We start from the raw sequence: 27835 nt of genomic DNA on the forward strand, positions 1-27835 counted from the left end.
ACCAGGGGGCAGTTCCGTAGGTACCAAGTCACTATCCCACACCAGGGTGCAGTTCCGTAGGTACCAAGTCACTATCCCACACCAGGGTGCAGTTCCGTAGGTACCAAGTCACTATCCCACACCAGGGTGCAGTTCCGTAGGTACCAAGTCACTATCCCACACCAGGGTGCAGTTCCGTAGGTACCAAGTCACTATCCCACACCAGGGTGCAGTTCCGTAGGTACCAAGTCACTATCCCACGCCAGGGTGCAGTTCCGTAGGTACCAAGTCACTATCCCACACCAGGATGCGGTTCCGTAGGTACCAAGTCACTATCCCACACCAGGGTGCAGTTCCGTAGGTACCAAGTCACTATCCCACACCAGGGTGCGGTTCCGTAGGTACCAAGTCACTATCCCACACCAGGGTGCAGTTCCGTAGGTACCAAGTCACTATCCCACACCAGGATGCGGTTCCGTGGGCACCAAGTCACTATCCCACACCAGGGTGCAGTTCCGTAGGTACCAAGTCACTATCCCACACCAGGATGCGGTTCCGTAGGTACCAAGTCACTTATCCCACACCAGGGTGCAATTCCGTAGGTACCAAGTCACTATCCCACACCAGGGTGCAGTTCCGTAGGTACCAAGTCACTATCCCACACCAGGGTGCAGTTCCGTGGGTACCAAGTCACTATCCCATGCTAGGCTACAGTTCCATGGGTACCAAGTCACTATCCCATGCTAGGGTGCAGTTCCATGGGTACCAAGTCACTATCCCATGCTAGGGTACAGTTCCATGGGCACCAAGTCACTATCCCATGCCAGGGTGCAGTTCCATGGGCACCAAGTCACTATCCCATGCTGGGGTGCATTTCCATGGGTATCAAGTCACTATCCCATGCTAGGGTACCAGCCAACCTCTAGTACCACAACCAAGTGCCATTCTTCGTGGATGAGCCTAGATAGTGGTTTTCAGGATGCTGTGGATTATAGAGGGCGCATCATGACTGAGCCCGCTCCTGCCCTCTTGCAATATCCGAAAACACACACACACATAGAAATGAGTCCAGCCCTGTTTCACTCACCTGAAACAAAGAGGCCCAAATCTGGCCTGAACCTGGGTCTCAGGCTCGGGCCTCATCCACATATTTAGGCCGAGCTGACAGCGTCTATCATGCCTCCATGAATTTCGGGTCGTCAATAAAGGCCAACGGGTAAGTTCTTGGGGGTTTGGAACGGGCAATGAAGGTGGGACGTGGGGGGAGTTGATCGACAGGGCGGTGGAGTCTGTAGGAGCAATCCTGCTTCTCCAGGCTCCACAGAAAATTTAATTAAAAAAACTCTAACACCTTTTGCTGGTGGTCATGGTAGCCGCTGAAGTATCCTGAGTGGCCTCACCCGAGCATTGCTAATTAATTTTATAAAAGATTACTTAAATAGCCATTGGGCCCCTCTATACCATTCAATTTTTTTTATTCATACATGGGATGTGGGCATCGCTGGCAAGGCCAGCATTTATTGCCCATCCCTAGTTGCCCTTGAGAAGGTGGAGATGAGCCTCCTTCTTGAACCGCTGCAGTCCGTGTGGTGAAGGTGCTCCCACAGTGCTGTTAGGGAGGGAGTTCTAGGATTTCGACCCAGCGACGATGAAGGAACGACCGATATACTTCCAAGTCAGGATGGAGTGTAACTTGGAGGGGAACTTGGAGCTGGTGGTGATCCCATGCGCCTGCTGCCCTTGTCCTTCTAGGTGGAAGAGGTCGCGGGTCTGGGAGGGGCCTAACGTCTGATTTAGGCGTCCACCTGTTATTTTTGGGTGGTGTTGGTTGAGAGAGGCACATTGGCCAGGGCACTGAATGATGGCCAGAACTCAATGGTCTTCATCAAATAGGATCTTCAAGATTCACCCGACAGGATCTTGGTTTAACATCTCATCCAAAGGCCAGCACCTCCAACAGGACAGCATCCCTCAGTCCCGTACTGTTAGTTTAGACTATGAGCTCAAATGCCTGGCGTGGAGGCGTGAACTTACAACCTTGTTATCCAGAGGCAAGAACACTACCAATTAAGCCAAGTGCGCACACTGTTTTCAATCATGAAAAACAGCAGAAAGCCTTCTTTTTTCAGAATGATATATTGAATTATATGCAGCAGAGGTTGGAAACAAATGGAAAAACATCGTTAATAAAATCAAGTGGGCAGAGAGTGAGGAACTAAAACTGATGAGATCTGATTTAATTGCTTTGTCACAGTTAATGGGAAAACAAATTATGTCCAGTAGGGACCCAGGCTTTGCTAATGCAGGCCACCACCTATGGCTTCCCTAAAGTTCCCTTTCCACCTACCTTCCACCCACCCCTTCCTTCCAGTCCAAGGAATCTGTCATTAATATCCATTAAAGTCTCTTCAGAACCTTGTCCCAGTAATGCAAATCCCTCCATTAAAAACCAATCACACTGCGTGCATGTGAATGAGAGACTGAATGGCCATTAACTGATTTTCCTTCTTTACTGATTGTGTGTGGTTCAGTTGTAACTGAGGCTGGATTTCTAATGCTTCATGCAGATGTGCAGAACCAGCTACAGAACCCAGTGCTGTGGCAACTGCCCATGTTTAGAGGAGTTTTTACGTAAAATGCTTGGCTTTCAAAACACACCAAACTCGCCTCAATGTGTCTTTCTCTCTTGTTTCCTGGCGGGTATCGCTCCCCCTGATATAAGAAGAACGGTAGCCAGCAAGAAAGAGCGACTCCGTCAAACATCAGATGAGAGGCACCCTCTGCATTGTCATACACCTACACCCAGCCGCCTAAAGTCAAGGAAGAGCTTCATGAACAGTGTTGTTCCATTACAATCAACCTCATCTGAAGCCCGCATCGCCTTGTGGAAAGACCGGCTCGCCAGTCTTGAACAACCCCCAGCGATGGAAATTTTACCTGATGAAAGCCTTCCCCCAGGAGCTAATTGCAACTGGGCAATCTGGAAGTGCCTTAACAGACTTAGGACCGGTGTAGGTTGCTCAAAGGTGTCACTAAGCAAATGGGGATATTCAACCAGCCCGACAACTTGTGAATGTGGAACTGAGGCACAGACTATGCAACATCTCCTGCAACGACACAAAGCTGGGCGGGAGGGTAAGATGCGAGGAGGATGTCGGGAAACTCCAGTACGATTTGGACAGGTTGGGTGATTGGGCAGAAACATGGCAAATGCACTATAATGTGGATAAATGTGAGGTTATCCACTTTGGTGGCAAAAACAGGCAGGCAGATTATTATTTGAATGGCAATAGATTGGGAGAAGGGGAAGTGCAAAGAGACCTGGGTGTCCTTGTGCACCAGTCGCTGAAGGTAAGCATGCAGGTGCAGCAGGCGGTTAAGAAGGCAAATGGTATATTGGCCTTCGTAGCAAGAGGGTTCGAGTACAGGAACAAGGATGTCTTGCTACAGTTGTACAGGGCCTTGGTGAGACCGCACCTTGAGTATTGTGTGCAGTTTTGGTCACCTTACCTGAGGAAGGACGTTCTTGCCATGGAGGGAGTGCAGCGAAGATTCACCAGGCTGATACCTGGGATGGCAGGAATGACGTATGAGGAGAGATTGTGTCGATTGGGCTTGTACTCACTGGAGTTTAGAAGATTGCGAGGGGATCTCATCGAAACCTATAAAATTCTGTCAGGTCTGGACAGACTAGATGCAGGAAGGATGTTTCTGATGGCCGGGGAGTCCAGAACCAGGGGTCATAGTCTAAGGATAAGGGGTAAGCCATTTAGGACTGAAATGAGGAGGAATTTCTTCACCCAGAGAGTGGTGAACCTGTGGAATTCTCTGCCACAGAGGGCGGTGGAGGCTAGTTCATTAAATATATTCAAGAAAGAGTTGGATATATTTCTTGAGGCTAAAGGGATCAAGGGATATGGGGAAAAGGGAGGGACAGGGTACTGAATTTGGATGATCAGCCATGATCACATTGAATGGCGGAGCAGGCTCGAAGGGTCGAATGGCCTACTCCTGCTCCTATCTTCTACGTTTCTATGTTTCTAATGCCCATCGTTAGAGGAACCCTGCACTGTTGCAGATCTTGCCGAATCCAACAACAAGGCGCAAAAATGTGTCCAGTTCTGGCTGGGCTATGTATAGACTGTCCGTGGACACGATAAGAAGAAGTTTCCTTATATTCTTTCTTTCTTTCTCTCTCTCCCTGTGCCTTCACTTTCCTGTAGGTCCCATTGGAAGCATGTTTGGTAAACTCTTCTGAATCAACCCTCTCCCGGAGAACAGGGGCACGGGACCATGCTAGATTTGATCTTCATGAGATTTTACAATCCATCGATGGTTGGCTGAATAAAACTTGTCTTTTCCCCTTGGGCCCAATGATTCGAAGAGAATGGCCCTGGGTTGGCCCCATGGGTCAGCAAGCTCACATCCTGAAGCATTTTACAACACAACACACGCATGCTGGCTCACTGAACTCAATGTATGTAGCAGGCCAGAGGAGCAGGTTGTTAGTACAGTGGCAGATCCATAATAAAAATATATTTTCTGTCGTCAGGTGTTTTGAGATCTGTCTGTTGCAGACCAATTTTGGCCTCTTGCGCATTCCCGATTTTAATCGCTCCACCATTGGCGGCCGTGCCTTCAGCTGCCTGGGCCCTAAGCTCTGGAATTCCCTCCCTAAACCTCTCCGCCTCTCTCACGTTTAAATCGCTCCTTAAAACCTACCTCTTTGACCAAGCTTTTGGTCACCTGTCCCAATGATGTCAAGTTTTGTTTGATAATCACTCCTGTGAAGCGCCTTGGGATGTTTTACTACGCTAGAGGCGCTATATAAATGCACGTTGCTGTTTACTTCCACAAGTGCCAGTGACTGCAGGAGAACTGCACACCAGTAGTCAACAGCACCGATACAAGGTAAAAGCATCTTAAATGTGGGCGGGGTGGACGGCAGTGTTTCCGCTAAGGTGCGTGCACGCGCAGCCCTCGGCACAGTCCCGTGCAGGCCGCTCACCAGCTTTTACATTGCAAATACCACGCAAGCGCTGAGACTTAAAGGGACCGCGCACTAAAACATAGAAAAAACATAGAAGATAGGAGCAGGAGTAGGCCATTCGGCCCCTTGAGCCTGCTCCGCCATTTAATGAGATCATGGCTGATCATCCAAATTCAGTACCCTGTCCCTGCTTTCTCCCCATAGCCCTTGGTCCCTTTAGCCTTAAGAAATATATCTAACTCCTTCTTGAATATATTTAATAAGTTGGCCTCAACTGCCTTCTGTGGTAGAGAATTCCACAGGTACACCACTCTCTGGGTGAAGAAATCCCTCCTCATCTCAGTCCTAAATGGCTTACCCCTTATCCTTAGACTGTGACCCCTGGTTCTGGACTCCCCTGCCATCAGGAACATCCTTCCTGCATCTAGTCTGTCCAGTCCTGTTAGAATTTTATAAGTTTCAATGAGATCCTCTCTCATTCTTCTAAACTCTAGCGAATATAAGCCTAATCGACCCAATCTCTCTTCATACGTCATTCCTGCCATCCCAGGTATCAGTCTGGTGAATCTTCGCTGCACTCCCTCCATGGCAAGAACATCCTTCCTCAGATAAGGTGACCAAAACTGCACACAATACTCAAGGTGTGGTCTCACCAAGGCCCTGTACAACTGCAGCAAGACATCCTTGCTCCTGTACTCGAATCAGGCCGTGCAGAACAAAGCGCAGCTCACTGGGAACATTGGTGTAGGGGTGATGTTTCTAAGCACCTGATCCAAATTTAAACAACTGCAAATGTACAAGCTTACAAGCTTGCAGGGGAGTTATCCCCGGTGTCCTGGGCCAATATGTATCCCTCAACCAACATAACAAAAACAGATTATCTGGTTATTATCACATTGCTGTTTGTGGGAGCTTGCTGTGCGCAAGTTGGCTGCCGCGTTTCCCACATTACAACAGTGACTACACTTCAAAAAGTACTTCATTGGCTGCAAAGCGCTTTGAGATGTCCAGTGGTCGTGAAAGACGCTATATAAATGCAGGTCTTTCTTTTCTTAGTTTAAGGTCACCAACAGTTCACAAAAGTGCTGCCTTCCTCAATAGCGGATTATAAATGTCAAATATTAAACACAATACGCAGACGCAACTGCCTGAACGACACAGGGAAGTGTAAAACCTTTTTTTAAAGCAGGTAGGATCACACGGCAATTCATGCACAGTTCCTTTTCTAAATACAATCAGATTTTTAAAAGGACACAAATCCCCTATCCCCTGTGATTTTAATGCTTTCGTATTTAATCTGCCCCATTAACCATCTCATCCAACAAAAAGTTTTTGAACATATTTTGCAGCCAAACACAGTGCTGGTTGGGAAGGGGAGGAGCTCGATCTGTGTGGACCAGTTCCTTCTCCTTTCAGATCAGATGGGCCCATTGCCAACATCTTCGATTCCGTTTCAAACCGGTTTTAATTTCGCCCCCACCGTTCCCAGGTTTTCCATCTCTCCCATTTTCCTCGGGCCTCTCACACTTCCTTTGTTGCTTTAATAAGCTTTTATTTCTTTAATGCGTCTGCCTATTCATTTACAAGCTCACCGGATACTTACGGATAAGGAAGGCCATCTTTAAAGGCTGATCCAGAACAACCCTATGCTTCCCCCCCTCTTTGCTGCATTTAATTAAATGATTCCAGGGTTTTTGCCTCTGCCACTCTGCTCAGAGGCCCACTCCAAGTGCTGATCACTCTCTACATGTAGAAGAATCTCCTGGTATCAGTCCTCAATTCACCTTTTACTAGTTTGAACCCGTGTCCCCTTGTCCTACTCCCGCTGCTTAATTCAAAGTAATTGACGTAAGAAAACTACTAGGCACTTGGTCTAAGCGTTAAACAAAGCTTTAATCAACTGTTTTACAACATGGAGGTCTAGTTGTGTCCTTCACTAGTTCCTGTTAAGAATGTCCTGCGCAAGCTGGGCCCATGCCAGAGTATTTATACGCTCCTTGGTCAGCGCCACCCATAGGCTGCTCAGTAGTATTTCATAAGTCTTTCTTTCATGAATGACTGATTCATGTCAATAGTATTCTGGATTAACCTTGTCCATCCCATTTACTTGTTTATATAAGGTCACCTCTCCGACTCCTCCTTTCCAGGCTGAAGGCCCGAGTCTCTGCAGTCGTTCCCCATGACTCAGACCGCTGACACCAGCAGGGTCATTTAAATCCACCTCGCTGGGTGGGAATCCCACGGGATGGGGTGGAACGCCGGTTTTATACCCCGCCCGATATTGCTCTCCACTGATTTCAATGGCCAGTAAAATCGGGCCGGGTGTTAAACAATGTTCCCGCTAATTTTTTTTGGGTGCGCGGCCCATTCAAATTATCGCGCAGGCCCGTTTTTTTTTCCATTTAGAAGCTGGCAAGCAGCCTGCGCGGGACCTCCAGACCGCTGGGCGACTGTGCAGCCACGCAGCTTAACGGGGATATTGGTATAAAACCCGCATTACACCCGATCCCGTCAGTTTCCCGATGAGTGGGTTAGGTTAAAATCGCGCCTCCCGCCCCGCAACCGCCCCCCCCCCCACGACCTGTCTTGTGGCTCTTCTCAGCACCTCCAATGTTTGATCGTCTCCCTTGTTCCTTGGCGACCTGAATTGGACACAGCGCTCGAGGTGCAGCCTGACCAGAGCCCTGTACGGTTTGATCATCACTTCCTCCGGCTTTGGTTCTGTGTTCTGGCTACACTGTCCAACAGTCTGTTGGCTTTGCTGGCTGGCATATGTACCAATGCAGGGGTCACAACCACTCAGCCTGATCCTGGCCACCTGGATATATATCATGCGGTGAATCGTGCCAGATTGGAGCCGATGCATCTGGACTGGCGCTCCGCGATGCTCTGCAGAGCTGAACCCACCAGCAATGTTGTGGGTTGCAGCAGCAGGCTGGGGGAGCGGCGGGTAAGGAGGAAGATGTTTGGCTCACTTACTTCTCTGGCAGTTAGCGGCACTCAATGGCTCAGGTGCCACTTTACCCCATTTTTTAAGAATGTCTCCCACTTCACGATCTGACAAAGACAGCTGAAATAGCGATGAGGGAAACGCAAGGAGGAACAGAAGAATTATAGAATCATAGAATGATACAGCACAGAAGGAGGCCATTCGGCCCACCATGCCTGTGCCGGCTCTTTGAAAGAGCTCCCCTGTTAGTCCCACTCCCCTGCTCTTTCCCCATAGCCCTTCAAGTATTTATCCAATTTCCTTTTCTAAGTTACTGTTGAATCTGTTTCCACCGCCCTTTCAGGCAGTGCATTGCAGATCATAACAACTCACTGCATAAAAATGTTCTCCTCATTTAACCTCTTTTGCCAATCACCTTAAGTCTGTGTCCTCTGGTTACCGACCCTTCTGTCACTGGAAGCAGTTTCTCCTTATTTACTCTATCAAAACCCTTCATGATTTTGAACACCTCGATCAAATCTCCCCTTAACCTTCTCTGCTCTAAGGAGAACAACCCCAGTTTCTCCAGTCTCGCCACATAACTGAAGTCCCTCATCCCTGGTACCATTCTGGTAAATCTCCTCTGCACTCTCTCTAAGGCCTTGACATCCTTCCTAAAGTATGGTGCCCAGAATTGGACACAATACACCAGCTGAGGCCTAACCAGTGATTTACAAAGGTTTAGCATAACTTCCTCATGTTTGTACTCTATGGGGGTCATTTTAACCCCCAAAAAAGGGGTGGGTTTGGGTCGGGTGGGAAGTTAAAGGGCAAAATTTTCATTGGACCGTGGAGGCGGGATTGGAGGCGTGTGGGGGTTAAAATCTCGAAATCGGGGGTCACGAACCCATCCCGCCCCCAACCCGCCTCCATGCCAGTTTCAAAGGAGGCGGGTACCCGACCTGTGCTGGGACCCACCTCCCCGAGGCAGGAAGGGGATTAGTGCCAATTAATTGCCTGTTAACAGGCAGTTTTTAGCCAAATCCCTATTTTCACAGCTGAAGTGTGGGATTCCCGACGGCTCCAAACCACGCCAAGTTAGCGAGGCGGACCTTCGGGCTGAAGGACTTGGAGGGTTCGAGATATCCGGTGTTCAGGTGAGTGATGGGTGTATGAGTGCAGAGGTAAGTGTGTTTGGTGTGTGTAAAGTGTTTAAAGAAGTTTTACTTACATTTACTTACCTTTACAGCCTTCCTTCCTTCAGGTCTCAGGAGTCCCTCATCTCACCGGCACAGAAAGCAGAATGGCCGCGAGCTGTCAAAAGTTGCAGCATTCAGCTTTCTGTTCTGGAGAGGTCTCTAAATCAGCCTGAGAGGAAGGAATTAACTTGAAGTACAGGTTGTCAGTGTTTGACGGTTTCAAACAGCTGTCAAACGCTGATATTTCATCTGTCAAAAGCTTTTGACAGATGAAATGTCAATCTGTGACGTCACCTGTTGCTGGGTGGTCCTTAATTGGCCTGCTGAGCCCGCTGGGCGGTCTCAACAAGGTCAATTAAGTGAAAATCGCATGGGTTGGCTGGAACTCGATGGAGGCGGGACTACAACCCCGAAAGTTGTAGTCCCGCCTCCTACATGCCTCCTCAATGAAAATCCAGCCCAAAATGTTAAAAACAGCTGAGGCCTAACCAGTGATTTATAAAGAAGAATGCCCAATTTCAGCTGATTTCAGAAACCTCTCCCAGGAAATGACGACCAGTGCCACAAGATGCTGAATGATCTAATCGGCACAAGTAATGTAGCACACTGGCCACGCTCCCTGTTCTTCCCTGGGCACCTTGGGCACCATTACACCCTCTACCCTCTAAAATGAAGAGCTGCACAGCGAAACCTTCAGTGTCAGCCGTGGCACTCTCGCCTCTGAGTCAGAAGGTTGTGGGTTCAAGTCCCACTCCAGACACTTGAGCACAAAAATCTCGGCTGACACTCCAGTGCAGTGCTGAGGGAATGCTGCACTGTCGGAGGTGCTGTCTTTCGGATGAGATGTTAAACCAAGGCCCCGTCTGCTCTCTCAGGTGGACGTAAAAGATCCCATGGCACTATTCCGAAGAAGAGCAGGGGGAGTTCTCCCTGGTGTCCTGGCCAATGTTTATCCCTCAATCAGCACCACTAAAAAACAGATTATCTGGTCATTATCACATTGCTGTTTGTGGGAGCTTGCTGTGCGCAAATTGGCTGCTGTGTTTCCTACATTACAACAGTGACTACACTTCAAAAAGTACTTCATTAGCTGTAAGGCGCTTTGGGACATCTGGTGGCCGTGAAAGGGGCTATGGAAATGCAAGTCTTTTTTTTCTTTCACACTGCACTCTGATTAAAGGGGACACTAATGAAGGATCTTACAGCATATGGGGCACTAATAGCACAGTCAGGGCACAGTGCCGGTGCCAGGTTAGTAGTTGTACAGCCGCACACTTACCACGGCACCCCTCCCTATCCGGGACCCCACCCTTGCCCCAACCCCCCTCTCTCTGTAACTTACCTCGTTGGCACAAGCTCCTATCTGATTTACAGTTTTTTAAACCGGCGGGGTGCGTCTGCAATTGGCCCGTGCTGTGTTTTTATTAAACGCGGCGAGGTGTTGTGGTCGGGACTGCGCTGCCTGAAAGGGTGGCAGAGGCAGATTCAACAGTAACTTCCAAAAAGCGGAATTGGACGAGTGCTTGAACAGGGGAAAAATATCGCAGGGTCTGTGGGGAAAGAGCAGGCGAGCGGGACTAATTGGATAGCTCCTTCAAAGAGCCGGCACAGGCACCATGGACCTGCTTCTGTGCTGTAGTCATTCTATGGGATGCCTGTTTGGCGCCATGCAGCTCGCCTGGCGAACTCAAATGAGGCCGGAGCATTAAAAATGACTGGGGCCTCTTCACCGCCAGAATGGGCGGCCAACCAAAAGTCAAAATCCAAACCCCGCCACCACCCCCCCCCACCCACCGTGTACATCACCACGGGAGATTGAATATATATCCCCCTTTTTCCGATTCTGTTATTGGGACCTGTTTGTCTCTTTTTTTGTTGGTTCTGATGAAGGGCATGTACCCAAAATGTCGGTTGTCTTCCTCACTGTGCACTGATTGACCTGTTTCAGGTTTTTATTCCCAGTATCTGCAGTGTATTGCTTTTAATTCCTGATATTAACAGCGCCTGGGAGTTGAGACTAAATTGTGGCAAAATTCTATTTCTCCCTCAGGTGTGCATGTTCCCTTGCAATTTATTAAGTGAGGCGTTTCACTGTTAGATGTCAAGTCAAATTTGCTGTGCTTCTGATAACTGGCCTGTGTTGCGTTTCACTGAATACTCAGTTCAACAGGAAGCCAGGGCGGATCGATCTACCACTTTTCATTAGCTTTCACATCAATTAATAAGCAGCAGGGATCACGCCGAGCACCAGTTCATAGTGAGGCCTGGGCGGAATGGTTCCATTTGCTTTTCTCTGCAACCAAACAAACACCAGCAGCTTGCATTCACAGAGCGCCTTTAACCTAGGACGGGCTCCCGAGGCGCCTCACGGGACTGTTCCAATGCTCTCCTGGACAGCCTCTCACCTTGCACCCTCTCATCCAAAGCCCTGCTGCTCATATCCCAACTCGCACCAAGCCCCCCCCGTTCACCCATCACCCCTGACCCCTGACCTACATCGGCCCTCGGTGCGCCATCTAAAATTCTCACCCTTCGCACCTGGAGGTGGGGCCAGGAGGAGCAGGAGTGTTCCTCCAACTCCACATTGAAACATGCCTGACGCTGCCTGGCTCACGCTCGCCGCCTCCTCCCACCTCCTCCCGATTTACCTCCCCCCCATATTCTTGGACTCACCTTAAGCCCTCAGCCGACGTCCCAACCAGCTGATCTCACAGCCCCCTCCACCCCCCCCGCCCAACTGGCCCGCTGCCTCCGGGGGCCAACTGAGGCCGGCGCTCGAGGTTGCGTGGTCCAGCCACCAGCCTCTTTAGGCGTGTTGACACCGGGTCAGGCCCCAGTCCGGGCGAGATCCAATTCCTAGGTCAGGATCGCTTTTAATCATAGAATGGATCATTCCTGTGCACCTACCCTTTAAATGCCGTCTGACAACATGGCGCAGAATGGGCAAGAGAGAGCTAACAGGAGAATTGACTGCAACCTCCCAAGCACCGGCAGCTTGTTTCTATCTTTAACAATGCGATGCAAGCCACAATGTGAGCCATGAGCTAGTTGCTGCCTGTGGTCAGTATATTCGCTGGCAGCAACCCTTCCTGGATTTGACCCTGAAAAAGTAAGATTGACAGGGTCAGATTTATGATGTAATCCTGTCAGTCAGGGAATCATACAGCACAGAAGGAGACCATTCGGCCCGTCGTGCCTGTGCCATCTCGTTGATAGAGCTGTCCAACTAGTCCCACTCCCCTCTGCTCCTTCCCCACAGCCCTGCAAGTTTCTCCATCTCAAGTATATATCCAATTCACTTTTTGAAAGTTACTGACATGAATCTTGTCATTCATGTGGAAATGACTTATGAAGTAATACTGGGTGGCCTGCTGGTGGCACTGTCCAGGGAGAGTATAAATACTCGGGCACGGGCCCAGCTTGCTCAGGACATTCTTTAACAGGAACTAGTGAAGGACACAACTAGATCTCCATGTTGAAAAACAGTTGATTAAAGCCTTGTTTAACGCTTAGGCCAAGTGCCTAGTAGTTTTCTTACGTCAGTTACTATTGAATCTGTTTTCACTACCCTGTCAGGCAGCACATTCCAGATCAAATGTTCTCATTTCCCCTCCCCCGGATTTCTTACCAATTATCTTAAATCTGCGTCCTCTGGTTACCGACGCCTCCTGCCAGTGGGAACAGTTTCTCCCCAACCTACTCCGTCACAACCCCTCATCCTTGTGAATGCTTGGTGATGTCCTGCACTCTGGGACTTGTCCCTTCACATTGCCTCTCTCAATGATGTAAATGAGCGCACTGCCATAAAATACTCACAGTTGAACATCGAGGAACACTCGCTTGTCCTCCCCGACGTGAATTCTCCAGATGCAGTCCTCTCCTTCATCATACGGTTCGGGCCAGTTTGGTGAGAGGATAACCCCTGCCTGGGCGGACAGCTCCCCACCGCACAGTGCTAAAATAAGGCAGAGGAGAGTGAAACGGCAACATAAAACTGAAGGCACACGTCCACTCAATAACTGTTGACAGGGTTTTGGTGCTTAATCCGTGCCCGTGGACTGGTTTACCCAATTCGCAGGATTCCCCTACATTACAACAGGTGAGTACACTTCAGAAATACTTAAATCTGTGTCCTCTCTATACCAACCCTCCTGCCAATGGAAACAGTTAGAACATAAGAAATAGGAGCAGGAGTCGGCCATTTGGTCCCTCGAGCCTGCTCCGCCATTTAATGAGATCATGGCTGATCTGACCTTGGGCTCAGCTCCATTTCCCTGCCCGCTCCCCATAACCCTTCACTCCCTTATTGTTCAAATATCTGTCAATCTCTACCTTGAATATATGCAATGACCCGGCCTCCACAGCTCTCTGGGGAAGAGAATTCCAAAGATTCACGACCCTCTGAGAGAAGAAATTCCCCCTCATCTCTGTCTTAAATGGGCGACCCCTTATTCTGAAACTATGCCCCCTAGTTCTAGATTCCCTCATTAGGGGAAACATCCTCCCTGCACCTACCCTGTCGAGCCCCTTCAGAATCTTATATGTTTCAGTAAGATCCCCTCTCACTCTTCTAAACTCCAATGAGTATCGGCCCAACCTGCTCAACCTTTCTTCATAAGTTGCTCCCTATCTGAAGTCAGGTCATCGACCCGAAACGTTGGCCGTGATTTTGCTGGCGTTCAGAGGGTGGGTTTGGAGGTGGGTCAGGAGTGAAAATCCCACCCCCACGCAACTTTGCAAAGTGTCGGGTCTGCGAGTCCCGATCAAACCCGACTCCAACCCACCGCCGATGGTAAAATCGCGGCCGTTAACTCTGTTTCTCTCTCCACAGATGCTGCCTGACCTGGTATTACTATTATTTAACTAAAAGAAATAATTGAACTATATGAACAACAACGTGTATTTATGTAGCGCCTTTAACATAGGAAGGGACAGAAGGTATGGAGTAAAAAGTAAAGTACTAAAAAGGGAAAAAACAGGAACTAAGTGTTACAAAACATATTTGAAAGTTCTTTATCTGAATGCACGTAGCATTCGTAACAAAATGAATGAGTTAACGGCACAAATAATGACATATGGGTATGATCTTGTGGCCATTACAGAAACATGGCTGCAGGGTGACCATGACTGGGAATTAAACATACCAGGTTATTTAACAATCAGGAAGGACAGGCAGGAAGGGAGAGGAGGTGGGGTGGCTATGTTAATAAAGGAAGGAATCACTATAATACAGAGAAATGATATTGGGTCAAAGGAGCACGATAGTGAAACAGTTTGGGTGGAGGTAAGGAATAATAAGGGGAAAAAAACACTAGTGGGTGTAGTCTATAGGCCTCCGAACAGTTGCAACTCTGTTGGACGGAGTATTAATCAGGAAATAGTTGAGGCTTGTAATAAGGGAACAGCTATAATTATGGGGGATTTTAATTATCATATTAACTGGACAAATCAAATTGGGCAGAGCAGCCTTGAGGAAGAGTTCATTGAGTGTATTAGGGATGGGTTTCTTGAGCAGTATGTAACTGAACCGACCGGGGGGCAAGCAACCTTAGATTTGGTCCTGTGTAATGAGACAGGATTAATTAAAAATGTCCTAGTAAAGGATCCCCTTGGAATGAGTGACCATAACATGGTTGAGTTCCATATTCAATTAGAGGGTGAGAAGGTTGGATCTCAAACAAGCGTGCTGAGCTTGAATAAAGGAGACTATGAAGGTATGAGAGCGGAATTAATGAGAGTGGACTGGGAAAATAGATTAAAGGGTAAGACGGTGGTGTACATTTAAGGAGTTATTTTACAACTTCCAAAAAAAATATATTCCACTGAGGAAAAAAGGGTGTAAAAGAAAAGATAGCCATCCGTGGCTAAGTAAAGTAATTAAGGATAGTATCCGACTAAAAACAAGGGCATATAAGGTAGCCAAATCTAGTGGGAGGATGGAAGATTGGGAAGTCTTTAAAAGACAGCAAAAAATAACAAAAAGATTGATTAAGAAAGGGAAGATAGATTATGAAAGTAAATTAGCAAAAAATATAAAAACAGACAGTAAAAGTTTCTATAGTTATATAAAAAGAAAAAGGGTGGCTAAAGTAAATGTTGGTCCCTTAGAGGATGAGACTGGGAAATTAATGGTGGGAAACATGGAGATGGCAAAAACACTGAACAATTATTTTGTATCAGTCTTTACAGTAGAGGACACTAAGAATATCCCAACACTGGACAAACAGGGGGCTCTAGGGGGGGAGGAACTAAATACAATTAAAATCACTAAGGAAGTGGTACTTGGTAAAATAATGGGACTCAAGGCGGATAAATCCCCTGGACCTGATGGCTTGCATCCCAGGGTCTTGAGGGAAGTAGCGGTAGGGATTGTGGATGCATTGGTAATAATTTTCCAAAACTCACTGGACTCAGCAAAGGTCCCGGCAGATTGGAAAACTGCTAATGTAACACCCTTATTTAAAAAGGGTAGTAGGCAGAAGGCTGGAAACTATAGACCTGTTAGCCTAACATCTGTGGTTGGTAAAATGTTAGAGTCCATTATTAAGGAGACAGTAACGGGACATTTGGATAAACACAATTTAATAGGGCAAACTCAGCATGGTTTCATGAAGGGGAAGTCATGTTTAACAAATTTGCTTGAGTTTTTTGAGGAAGTAACATACAGGGTGGATAAAGGGGAACCAGTGGACGTAGTGTATTTAGACTTCCAAAAGGCATTTGACAAGGTGCCACACAAAAGATTATTGCTCAAGATAAAAAATCACGGGATTGGGGGTAATATTCTGGCATGGGTGGAGGATTGGCTCTCTAACAGAAAGCAGAGAGTTGGGATAAATGGTTCGTTCTCAGATTGGCAACCAGTAACTAGTGGTGTTCCGCAGGGGTCAGTGCTGGGTCCCCAACTCTTTACAATCTATATTAACGATTTGGAGGAGGGGACCGAGTGTAACATATCAAAGTTTGCAGATGATACAAAGATGGGACGGAAAGTAGTGAGTGAGGAGGACATAAAAAACCTGCAAAGGGACATAGACAGGCTAAGTAAGTGGGCAAAGATTTGGCAGATGGAATACAATACTGGAAAGTGTGAAGTTATGCACTTTGGCAGGAAAAATCATAGAGCAAGTTATTATCTTAATGGCAAGAAACTGGAAAGTACTGTAGTACAAAGGGATCTGGGGGTCCTGGTGCACGAAACTCAAAAAGTTAGTATGCAGGTGCAGCAAGTGATCAAGAAGGCCAATGGAATGTTGGCTTTTATTGCTAGGGGGTTGGAATATAAAAACAGGGAGGTATTGCTGCAGTTGTACAAGGTATTGGTGAGGCCGCACCTGGAATACTGCATACAGTTTTGGTGTCCATACTTAAGAAAAGACATACTTGCTCTCGAGTCAGTACAAAGAAGGTTCACTCGGTTAATCCCGGGGATGAGGGGGTGGTCATATGAGGAGAGGTTGAGTAGATTGGGACTCTACTCATTGGAGTTCAGAAGAATGAGAGGCGATCTTATTGAAACATATAAGATTGTGAAGGGGCTTGATCGGGTGGATGCGGTGAGGATGTTCCCAATGATGGGTGAAACTAGAACTAGGGGGCATAATCTTAAAATAAGGGGCTGCTCATTCAAAACTGAGATGAGGAGAAACTTCTTCACTCAGAGGGTGGTAGGTTTGTGGAATTTGCTGCCCCAGAAAGCTGTGGAAGCTACATCATTAAATAAATTTAAAACAGAAATAGATAGTTTCCCAGAAGTAAAGGGAATAAAGGGTTACGGGGAGCGGGCAGGAAATTGGACATGAGTCTGGGTTCGGAATGGTCATGGCCCTGTGGGTAGTGGAGCGGGCCCAGGGGCCGTGTAGCCTTGTTCTGCTCCTACTGTGTTCTAATTCTGTTAGATTTCAGGAGATGGTTTTATTCCTGTTCCTGGCTGGGGTGGAGATCGCCTTTACAGAAGGTAAGTACTGTAGAAAATATAGGGACAGCGTGATCTCCTGGAAGAATTTCGATCGCCTAGATGGGTCGGAGAGGAATTTCCCAGATTTTTTTCTCCCAAATTGGCCATTGGGTCTTTATCTGGTTTTTCGCCTCTCCCGGGAGATCACATGGGTTCGGGTGGATGCAGAGTGATAGAAGACTTGAGGTTAGGATCAGATCAGCCATGATCTTATTGAATGGTGGAGCAGGCTCGAGGGGCCGATTGGCCTACTCCTGCTCCTATTTCTTATGTTCTTATGTTCTTATAGTAAAACGTCCCAAGGCGCTGCACAGGAGTATTACAAGATAAAAATTTGACACTGAGCCACATCAGGGGAAATTAGGGCAGGTGACGAGGTGGGTTTTAAGGAGTGTCTTAAAGGAAGAAAGAGAGGTAGAGAGGCAGAGAGGTTTAGGCAGGGAATTCCAGAGCTTAGGGCCTAGGCAACAGAAGGCATGGCCACCAATGGTTGAGCGATTATAATCAGGGATGCTCGAGAGGCCAGAATTAGAGGAGTGCAGATATCTCGGGGGGCTGTGGGGCTGAAGGAGATTACAGAGATAGGGAGGGGCGAGGCCATGGAGGGATTTGAAAACAAGAATGAGAATTTTGAAATTGAGGCGTTGATGACCCGGGAGCCAATGTAGGTCAGCGAGCACAGGGGTGATGGGTGAACGGGACTTGGTGTGAGTTAGGACACGGGCAGCCGTGAAGAAATAAAGAAGAAAAAAACAATTTTTTAAAATTGCATGAGGGGCCTATAAAAGAACCATCACTGGGGATTATAGTAACACAATTCCAGATCCCCACTCCCCTCCCCCCCACCCCCACTGTTTTGCTAATGTGCACATGAAATATTTCTTTAAACCATGTTACATTCTTCATCACATCACTGCACACAAATATTTTATTCACCTCTGCAAAGTGGTTCAGTTTCATTCCAGTACGGCTCCCTGATGTCGATGCACTCAATAACAGACGAGCCATGTTCCATAGTGTAACCGGGGTCACACGTGAACTCCACCACTGCCCCTACACTGTAGGCAGGATTGGTTGCTGTGAAATTCCCGTTCTGCATGTACGGCTCGAAGCAGTGTCCGCGCTCAAAGGCTGAGGAGAAGCAAGAGATGTCTTACTTGATGTTGAAAGAATTTATGTATATATAAAGAAAGCTACAAATACAGGAAACTCTCGATTTACCGGCACCCAAACAACCGGAAATCTCGGTTAACTGGCAAAATTCAGGAGTAGGTTCAGGTAAGTTTTTCTTCATATTAGTGGCCGTTTCTTGGCTGTGTAATCAAGGGTTCCTGCACTTGTTGCTAAGCAACAGGGACGCTTAGTCTGTGGCCGGGCTTCTTGCACCTGTTGCTAAGCAACAGGGAAGCCTGGATTTGTTGCTGTGTACGGAGCTCTCGTACCTTTTAACTATACCTCTCTGTAATCCGGACTTTTTGATAAACCGGCACCACGCCGGTCCCGTCGGTGCCGGATAAAAAAGAGTTTCCTGTACTGAGAATCTGAAATAAAAACAGAGAAAAGGAAAAAAAGAACTTGATTTCTATAGCGCCTTTCACGACCGCAGGACGGCCCAAAGCGCTTTTCAGCCAATGAAGTATTTTTGAAGTGTAGTCACTGTTGTAATGTAGGAAACGCAGCAGCCAATTTGGGCACAGCAAGCTCCCACAAACAGCAATGTGGTAATGGCCAGATAATCTGTTTTTTTAGTGATGATGGGTTGAGGGATAAACATTAACCAGGCCACCTGAGAGAATGCTAGAAACACACAGCAGGTCCGTCAGCATCTGACGAGAGGTACCGGTTCGCAGGCTGGTCGACCCATTTACTACTTCTTCATGACTGTAAACGGTGTCAACTGTAACTCAATGGGTAGCACTCTCGCTTCTGAGTCAGGAGGTTGTGGGTTCAAATCCCACTCCAGGGACTTGAATACAAAATCCAGGCTGACACTCCAGTGCAGTGCTGTGGGAGCGCTGCACTGTCGGAGGTGCCGTCTTTCGGATGAGACGTTAAACTGAGGCCCCGTCTGCTCTCTCAGGTGGATGTAAAAGATCCCACGGCACTATTTCGAAGAAGAACAGGGGAGTCCTGGCCAATATTTATCCCTCAATCAACATCACTAACACAAATGATCCAGTCAAATTGGCTGCCGCGTTTCCTACATTACAACAGTGACTATACTTCAAAAGTACTTCATTGGCTGTAAAGCGCTTTGGGACGTCCTGGGGTCGTGAAAGGCGCTGTAGAAATGCAAGTCTCTTTTTAAAGCCATAGCTGACTCTTCAGTTTCGACTTTCCTTTGTTTTTTATTGTTTCAGTCAGCCCTCTATAGGGGCTCGCTTATCTGTCGAAGAGTTTACATTACCCTGTCTTTTCTTTTTTCGGGAGCTGCTGTGTATTTCCAGCATTTTCTCTTTGTATTTTATCTAACTATGTAAGGGCTGACGTTCCCAATGCGTGCTTCTAGCGAGGAGCCCCATCTGTCAGGAGCGCAGATTGTGAAATTGCAATACGGTGCTGCCCAGCGTAGAGCTTTGTAACAGGCACGCTGGTCAACGCGCCCAATTGATGACCACACAGTGTTCTCTCCATTAAAATGAACAGGAGCTCTATGCTGAGAGTGTTAACTGGCAAAATCTGCCCTATTATCTTTTCAACACCCATTGAAAGATTACATAGAATTAACAGCACAGAAACAGTCCATTCGGCCCACCGGTCGATACTGGTGTTTATGCTCCACACGAGCCTTCGCTCACACCTCTTCATCTCACCGCATATCCCTCTATTCCTTCCTCCCTCATGTACTTATCTAGCTTCCCTTTATATGCATCTATGCCATTCGCCTCAATTACTCCATGTGGTAGCATGTACCACATTGTAACCGCTCTCTAAGTAAAGAAGTTCCTCCTGACTTCTTCTTTGGATTTTTTAGTGGCTCTCTTATATTTATGGCCCCTTGTTCTGGTCTCGCCCGCAAGTAGAAACATCTTCTCCACGTCTACCCGATCAAACCCCTTCATAATTTTAAAGACCTCTATTAGTTCACCCTTCAGCCATCTCTCTTCTAGAGAAAGGCGCACCAGCCTGTTCAGTCTTTCCTGATCCTTACAACCTCTCAGTTCTGGTATCACTCTTGGCAATCTTTTTTTTTGCACCTTCTCCAATGCTTCTATAATCTTTTTGTAGTATGGAGACCAGAACTGTGCGCTGTACTCTACATGTAGTCTAACCAAGGTTCTGTACAAGTTTAGCATAACTTCCCTGCTTTTCAACTCTATCCCTCTTGAAATGAACCACAGTGCTTTGTTTGTACAATTTATGGCGCAATTTTATTTTTTCACCTAAAAGCTGTTTAAATTTCCTTTGTAACAGAAGATTAAAGGGCCAATCTTGATCCCACTGAAAATCAATTCTCACAGTCACTTTCATTTTCTATGGTTTGCCTCAGGATCTCATCTAGGGTATTCTCACACTCTCATCCCTGGGCTGGGTTTGAATCCCTGGGGGAAAAATTGGGCGGCGGCCATTTTGGGGCCCAACGCCGTTAATTTTAGCGCCTCGAAAAAGTTAGTGCCCCTCCGCCATACATGCAGCTATTGGAAAGCACTCCACCTCCTGCTTGGGGCACTACTACTGAATTTCACGGCGCTACATGAAACAGCGCCACGCAGTGCCGCGTCATTGCAGACCTCCTCCCCCGATTAAAGGGGAGGAGCCTAGCGCTGCGCGCACCGGGGCCCTGTTGGAACGATCGCGGCCGGCAAACCCGCATACAAAAGCGAAAAGGGGGCAGGTGCTGGCAGTCGGCCAAAATAAAAATGGCCGCCCGGCACCTGGCCTTTAAGTAGCGCCGCCACTGCCGCTGCAAAAATGCCCCCCGATCCTGTTGCACGTGTCATCTGGCAATAGGTCAGGGGGCACAAGGGAAGTTTGTGGCTGGGGCGCAAGCGGGGCACCGCGCACGGCGATAACGTCATCGCCGGCGGTGCGCGGCGCAGACGTGAGGTGCAAAACAACCCAATTTTTCTCCCCATGTCCCTTGTACTATAGAACTGGGTAGAACTCCCACTCCTGCACCCCTCCCCCCCCCACCCTCTCCCCAGTTGCAATGAATGGAGGGGAAAAAAACATTCTGCCCATTTCCTGGACTCCTTCCCTATTGCATGAGTGTAAGATTTGAAATGAAAAGGTTATCCGTACCTTCATATCGAATGTTGAACCCGCCCGCCGTCTTCATTCCATCAGAGGTGAATTCAATCCGGACAAAGTGCCCATTGCTGATCAAACCTTCCAGTGGGAAGTACTCATTCTTTGACGAATCATATATAGCGGATGAGGAGGCACTCTCTCCACTGCGGATGATCAGCCTAATCAATAAAGGAGAAAATAGAATAAAAGTTACAAAGTTACGTACAAAGTATTTACAGCACAGAAACAGGCCATTCGGCCCAACAGGTCTGTGCCGGTGTTTATGCTCCACACCAGCCTCCTCCCACCCCTCTTCATCTCACCCCCATCAACATAACCCTCTATTCCTTTCTCTCTCATGTACTTATCGAACCTCCCCTTGAATGTATCTGTACTATTCGTCTCAACCACTCCCTTGTGATAGCGAGTTCCACATTCTAACCACTCTCTGGACAAAGAAGTTTCTCCTGAATTCCCGATTGGATTTATTAGTGACTATTATATTTATGACCCCTAGTTCTGGTCTCCCACGCAAGTGGAAGCTTCGGGGGGGGAATTTTGCCGGCGCTCAGGGGGTGGGTTTGGAGGCGGGACATCCGGAAAATTGCAAAGATTGACAGTGGGTCGGAAACCCGCTGTCAACCCGCCTACAATCAATCTTCCCAGGTGTCGGGTCCCCCAATTTGCGCATGGGCCCGACACCTAGCGGTGGGAAGAAGATTATAGGCACTTAACTGCTTGTTAACTGGTTGTTAACAGGCAGTTAAGAGGCTTTTTGCAATTTTGACAGGTCTACTGTGGGCTTCCCCGATGTCCGGACACCACGCCAGGTAAGTGTGGCGTGTTGTGACTGTGCTGTAATGTTTCTGCATTGATGACAGCTGCTGAAGTGGTGTGAAGGATCCAGTGGTGCACTGGTGAATTTCAGAGGTAAGAAAATGCTGGGAAAATCATTTTTAATGTATTTAGACTTTTCTGTAGGTAACAAGTTTTGAATTGGCTGTCTAGTCCCACCTCATTGGGAGAACCTCTCTCACCAGTGACAGATCGCTTCTGTAACCTCACCTGTAGCTGCCATCTGTTCTAGCCTAAGGAGGGAGTCACTGGAGACAAAAGAAATTGTGCCTGGCCCCTTTAAGAAAACCGGCAGATGACGCATCATCAACTGACGTCATCTGACACTGGCTTTCTCTTAATTGGCCGGCAAGCCCGCAGGGCGGGCTTAACAAGGCCAATTGACGCAAAATCGCATCTGTGCGTCAGACGTCGTTGTAGGCAGGATTGGAACCCGGAAGGCAGCTGTCCCGCCCCCAAGCCGCATGGAGAGGAAAAATCACGGCCATCTTCTCTGCCCTATCAAACCCATTCATAATCTTGAAGACCTCTATCAGGTCACCCCTCAGTCTTCTCTTTTCTAGAGAAACGAGTCCAAGCCTGTTCAATCTCTCCTTATAGGTATAACCTCTCAGATCTGGTATCATTCTAGTAATTTTTTTTTTGCACCTTTTCCAGTGCCTCTATATCCTTTTTATAATATGGAGACTAGAACTGTTCACAGTACTCCTCTGTATTAACTGCATCTCCCGATTTGGTGGCATCCGCAAATTTTGAAATTGTTCTTCCGATTCCTGAGTCCAAATCATTTATGTACATGGTGAACACACTTGTCCCAGCACCAGTCCTTGTGGAACACCACTTCCCACCCTTTGCCAAACTGAGTAACTACCTTTAACCCCTACTCTCTGTTTTCTGTTTTGTAGCCAGCTTGCTATCCATTCTGCTACTTGCCCGCTGACTCCACATGTTCTGACCTTAGTCATGAGTCTACTATGTGGTACCTTATTTGGAAATCCAAATATTTTGGCCGGAATTTTGTGGAGGAAGGCGGGTTGGGGACGGGAGTCTCCGAGGCGGGCGGGAAACCCGGGAGGCCAGGCTTCCCACAGGCACTGCCGACTTTAACGGCAGGGCCTGATTTGCATGTGAGGCCTCGGATTACCGCCCACTGCCAGCCAGAGTGAGAGGTTGGCTGGGTAGGCCTTCGACTGGACAGAGGAGGGAAGGAGGGTTTGTGTGAGGGCCGGGCCGTTAAATAGATCGGGGATCGGGGGCCGGGCAGATGATCGGGGGGGGTCGGTCGGCCAGCGATCGGGGTTCAGGCTGTGCCGTTAAAAGGATGGGTGGCTTCAGCCAACGATCGAAGTGGGGGGTGGGGGGGAGGGAGAGAAAATCATGGCTGGCCTCAGCATCGTTGTTGTGCGGGGGAGGTCCAGGAGGGCGGGGGCGGAGGCCTAGGGAGGTGATCAGAGGCCTCGTGAGGGGGTCTCTGATCATGGGGGATGGGTTAGGCAGGGTCCCTGGATCCAGGAGATTGGTATAAAGCCACTTACCTCCTGGATCCAGCAGTCCCTGCCTCGCTTTAACTGCCGAGCTTCATGAATTGTGAGAAACCCGTCCACATTCAGTTAAACACAGAATGGAGGTTAAAAAAAGAGGCTTCCATCCTCATTACGATATTTAAATTGACATTCCGCCCCCTGGGAGCGGGTTGGCTGCCCGCCCCCGTCCCACCTCCACTAAAACCGGAAGTGGGCGGTGACATGAATCAGTCATTCATGAAAGAAAGACTTATGAAATAATACTGAGTGGCCTACGGGTGGCGCTGTCCAGGGAGAGTATAAATACTCGGGCACGGGCCCAGCTTGCGCAGGACATTCTTAACAGGAACTAGTGAAGGACACAACTAGACCTCCATGCTGTAAAACAGTTGATTAAAGCTTTGTTTAACGCTTAGACCAAGTGCTTAGTAGTTTTCTTACGTCAGGCGGTTTGGAGGCGGGATCAGTTCGGAAATCCCATTTTTAACAATTTAACTTCCCCACACGCTCCAAACGCACCTGTTTTTTTTTAGGTTCAAATTCCCCCCATTATGTCTACTACATTACCCTTATCTACCCTTTCTGTTCCTTCTTCAAACAATTCAATAAAGTTGGTCAAGCATGTCCTTCCCTTTTGGAATCCGTGCTAACTATTCTTTATTATATTTTCAGTTTCTAGATTTTTTTCTATTACATCTTTGATTAAGGATTCCATTATCTTTCCTACCTCTGACATTAAGCGAATTGGTCTATAATTCCCTGGGCTTGTTCTAGCTCCCTTTTTAAATATAGGAATCACATCAGTTGTCCGCCAGTCACAGAATCACACAGAATCACAGAGACCCCACAGTGCAGATAGAGGCCATTTCGGCCCATCGAGCCTGCACCGACACATATCCCACCCGATCCCCGTAACCCCTACACCAACACATATCCCACCCTATCCCCGTAACCCTCTGGCACTATTCCCTTTTCTGATGAATTTTTAATATATGTAATCGTGCCTCCGCTATCTCTTCCCTAACTTCTTTTAATATGCGCGGAGCCAATTCATTCGGACCAGGGGTTTTATCCTCTCTAAGTTTGATTAGTTTATCAATTATCTCCCCCCTTTCTCTCTTAAATGTATTTATATTCTTTTTGATTTTAATGCCATGCCCACCCTGCTAGTTTCCCTGGTAAATACCGAGGCAAAGTAATTATTCAATATTTCTGCCATTTCACTGTCATTACCTGTGAGTTTATCGTGTGTATTCCTTAGTGGCCCTATCCTGATCTTTCCTTTGTTCTTTATGTGTTTATCGAATACTTTACTATTTCAGTTCAGTAAGCCACTCAGTAACATCCAGTCCGGTACAATCAAGCAGTAAACTAAAGCTACCAATATAGCGCATTATGGAACAGCAGGAGAAATGCTCAGCGATGTGCTTCCCCCAAATAAGCACCATATTTTCTTCTGTGTAAAATCTTGGTGTAGAATATCTGTGTATCTCATCTTGTTTTCAAATCCCTCCATGGTCTCGCCCCTCCCTATCTCCTCCAGCCCCACAACACCCCCCCGAGATATCTGCGCTCCTCTAATTCTGCTCCCTTGAGGATCCCTGATTATAATCGCTCTACCATTGGTGGCCGTGCCTTCTGTTGCCTAGGCCCTAAGCTCTGGAATTCCCTGCCTAAACCTCTCCGCCTCCCTACCTCTCTGTCCTCCTTTAAGACGCTCCTTAAAACCTACCTCTTTGACCAAGCTTTTGGTCACCCGCCCTCATTTCTCCTTATGTGGCTCAGTGTCAATTTTTTTTCATCTTATAATACTCCTGTGCAGCACCTTGGGACGTTTTACTACATTAAAGGCGCTATATAAATACAAGCTGTTGTTGTTGTTGTTGTGTGCACCAGTAGAAACTGCTAATGGATTATTCATCCAAAGTTTGACGTTTCTCTGAGGATTGCTGTGTATCACAAAAAAAAATTGTTTCACGGAAATTAGTAGACTAGAACAGCTTTTTGCATGTTAGGACTGACATGAATCTTGTCATTCATGTGGAAATGACTTATGAAATGATACTGGGCGGCCTGCTGGTGGCGCTGTCCAGGGAGAGTATAAATACTCGGGCATGGGCCCAGCTTGCTCAGGACATTCTTTAACAGGAACTAGTGAAGGACACAATTAGATCTCCATGTTGAAAAACAGTTGATTAAAGCTTTGCTTAATGCTTAGACCAAGTGCCTAGTAGTTTTCTTATGTCAAGGGCTTCTTAGTTAAAGACCATTCACAAGAACCTCCTGCAGAATTACACAGGGAGGAGGGTGAGATATAAGCCAAATGTCAGTATTGAACTCCAGGCTGTTCCTGGTGTCAGTCAACTGAATTGAAAAGCAAGCTTACGTCTGTGCTCTTTTGATGCAAGTTCTGTTCAACCTTCTACCAGGCTCTAAGAATGGTGGGCCCTTGTGGCTCGCATGATCTGTTGTGTATCTTTGGTTATCTTGTCTCCATCTCTTGTTGGGAGGGGTGCGCTCCCACATTAATAAGTTCCTGCTATTTCTTCATTGCACTAGGACAAAGCGAACCTAGTCCATGAAATAGGCTTTCCTACCTTGGCACTCAGCCATCTTGCAAATGTATTGAGCTCTCCACAGAGTGGATTCACAAAGTATTCATTACTTTCTATATACTGGTTGAGTGGCTCATTAGCTGCTCAAGAATTGTGAAAGGATCATTGCTTACAGGTGTATCATGCCAAATCCTGCCAACTAGGTCACGTTAGATGAAATTGCCTGTTTAAATATTGTGCGCACCTGCCATTTTGTTGATGCGACCTTACATAACAAAAAAAGGTGATGAAGGCTTTTTCTTTTTGCACCAAGAGGGAAGTATAGCCCGTATTGAGATTCCCAGTTTCAACAGTGTAGAGATGTTGACTAGAGGGCAGATGCTCTGCACATCATCTTGAGATTACCCGACAGGGGGTGTCCCTCAGCAATGCTGGGCATTCTGCACTCTGTCCAGTTTTGCCTCTATTCTCGAGACAGCCTCAGATTGGCAATCTTGTCCAACCAGCGAAAGTCAAAGGGCTCGATTTTCCAAGCCCCGAGGAGGCAGGCAGGGAGGCGGGACAACACGTAAAATCGGAGAAATTGGGGGCGGGTGGCAAACCCATCCCGCCTCCGCGCCCTTTTGCCAGGAGGCGGGAAGATGTGCAGCTTTGGGTCCCGTCTCCTGGAGGCGGGAAATGCTTTTAACCCTTTTAACTGCCTGTTAACAGGTAGTTAACAGGCAGAAAAAGGGATTAGTGCCATTTTACCTTCACAGGTGAAGGCTTCCCGACCTCGGAGAACCCTGCCGGGTTGGAGGAGACGCGGAGGAGGTCTGCGGCGGTCGGAGGCACCTGGAAGTAAGGTGTAGAGGTGAGAGATGGGTGCAAGTGTGGAGTGGTAACTATGCAAGGCGAGTGATAAGTTTAAAAAAGTGTTCACTTACCTTTTTCTACTGCTATAGCTTTTAGCCGCGCTGGATCGGGAGAGTCATAGAGTTTTACAGCACAGAAAGAGGCCCTTCGGCCCATCGTGTCTGCGCCGCCCATCCATCCCTGTCCAGTCTAATCCCATTTTCCAGCATTTGGTCCATAGCCTTGTATGCAATGGCATTTCAAGTGCTCATCCAAATGCGGACATCCACCTTGTCAATTTTAGGTAATGGCTGATGGACCCTCCGATCCATCAGACATCTGAAATTTACAATGTTTTTTCAGTCCTCACCACAAAAACAAATCAAACTCAAGAGAATGTCAGTGTTGGACAGCTTCACAGAGCTGTCAAACGCTGTAATTTCTTCTTTCAAGAAGTCTTGACAGATAGCACGTCTGACATTGACGTGATCTGTCAGTGACTTCTTCCCTAATTGGCCTGCTGAGCCCGCAGGGCGGGCTTAACAAGCTCAATCAGGGGAAAATCCCTCTGAATGGTCAGGCGAGGATGGAGGCGGGGCATTGACACGACAAGCAGCAGTCCCGCCTCCAAGTCACCTCCATTGACAAAATCCAGCCTAATGTGCAAGTCTTGATAAAGACTTAGGATGAAGACTAGAGACCATTTTAACCCGCTGCAGTTAGCAGAATGTTGAATAATTTTGTCACACAATTCCTGTTGGCGACAATAACAAAATGGGAGCCA

General features: G+C 47.6%; 1 protein-coding gene across 3 annotated transcripts in view; it reads right to left on the reverse strand.

Annotated features, from left to right (window-relative positions):
- LOC147103585 (seizure 6-like protein) overlaps positions 1 to 27835 on the reverse strand; it is a 321234-nt gene that overhangs the window by 66129 nt on the left and 227270 nt on the right. For all 3 annotated transcript variants that reach the window (XM_086012034.1, XM_086012033.1, XM_086012035.1), the window contains exons 7-9: positions 21297 to 21463; positions 17991 to 18185; positions 12914 to 13052 (exon numbers count right to left, since the gene is read on the reverse strand). In XM_086012034.1, coding sequence (XP_085868160.1) covers positions 12914 to 13052; positions 17991 to 18185; positions 21297 to 21463 — 501 coding nt within the window. The remainder of the gene's footprint in view (positions 1 to 12913; positions 13053 to 17990; positions 18186 to 21296; positions 21464 to 27835) is intronic.

This window comes from Somniosus microcephalus, chromosome 19 (genome assembly GCF_052327205.1).
Source record: "Somniosus microcephalus isolate GS21.2 chromosome 19, FLI_Smic_1.0, whole genome shotgun sequence".
In the NCBI taxonomy this organism is placed as follows: Eukaryota; Metazoa; Chordata; class Chondrichthyes; order Squaliformes; family Somniosidae; genus Somniosus; species Somniosus microcephalus.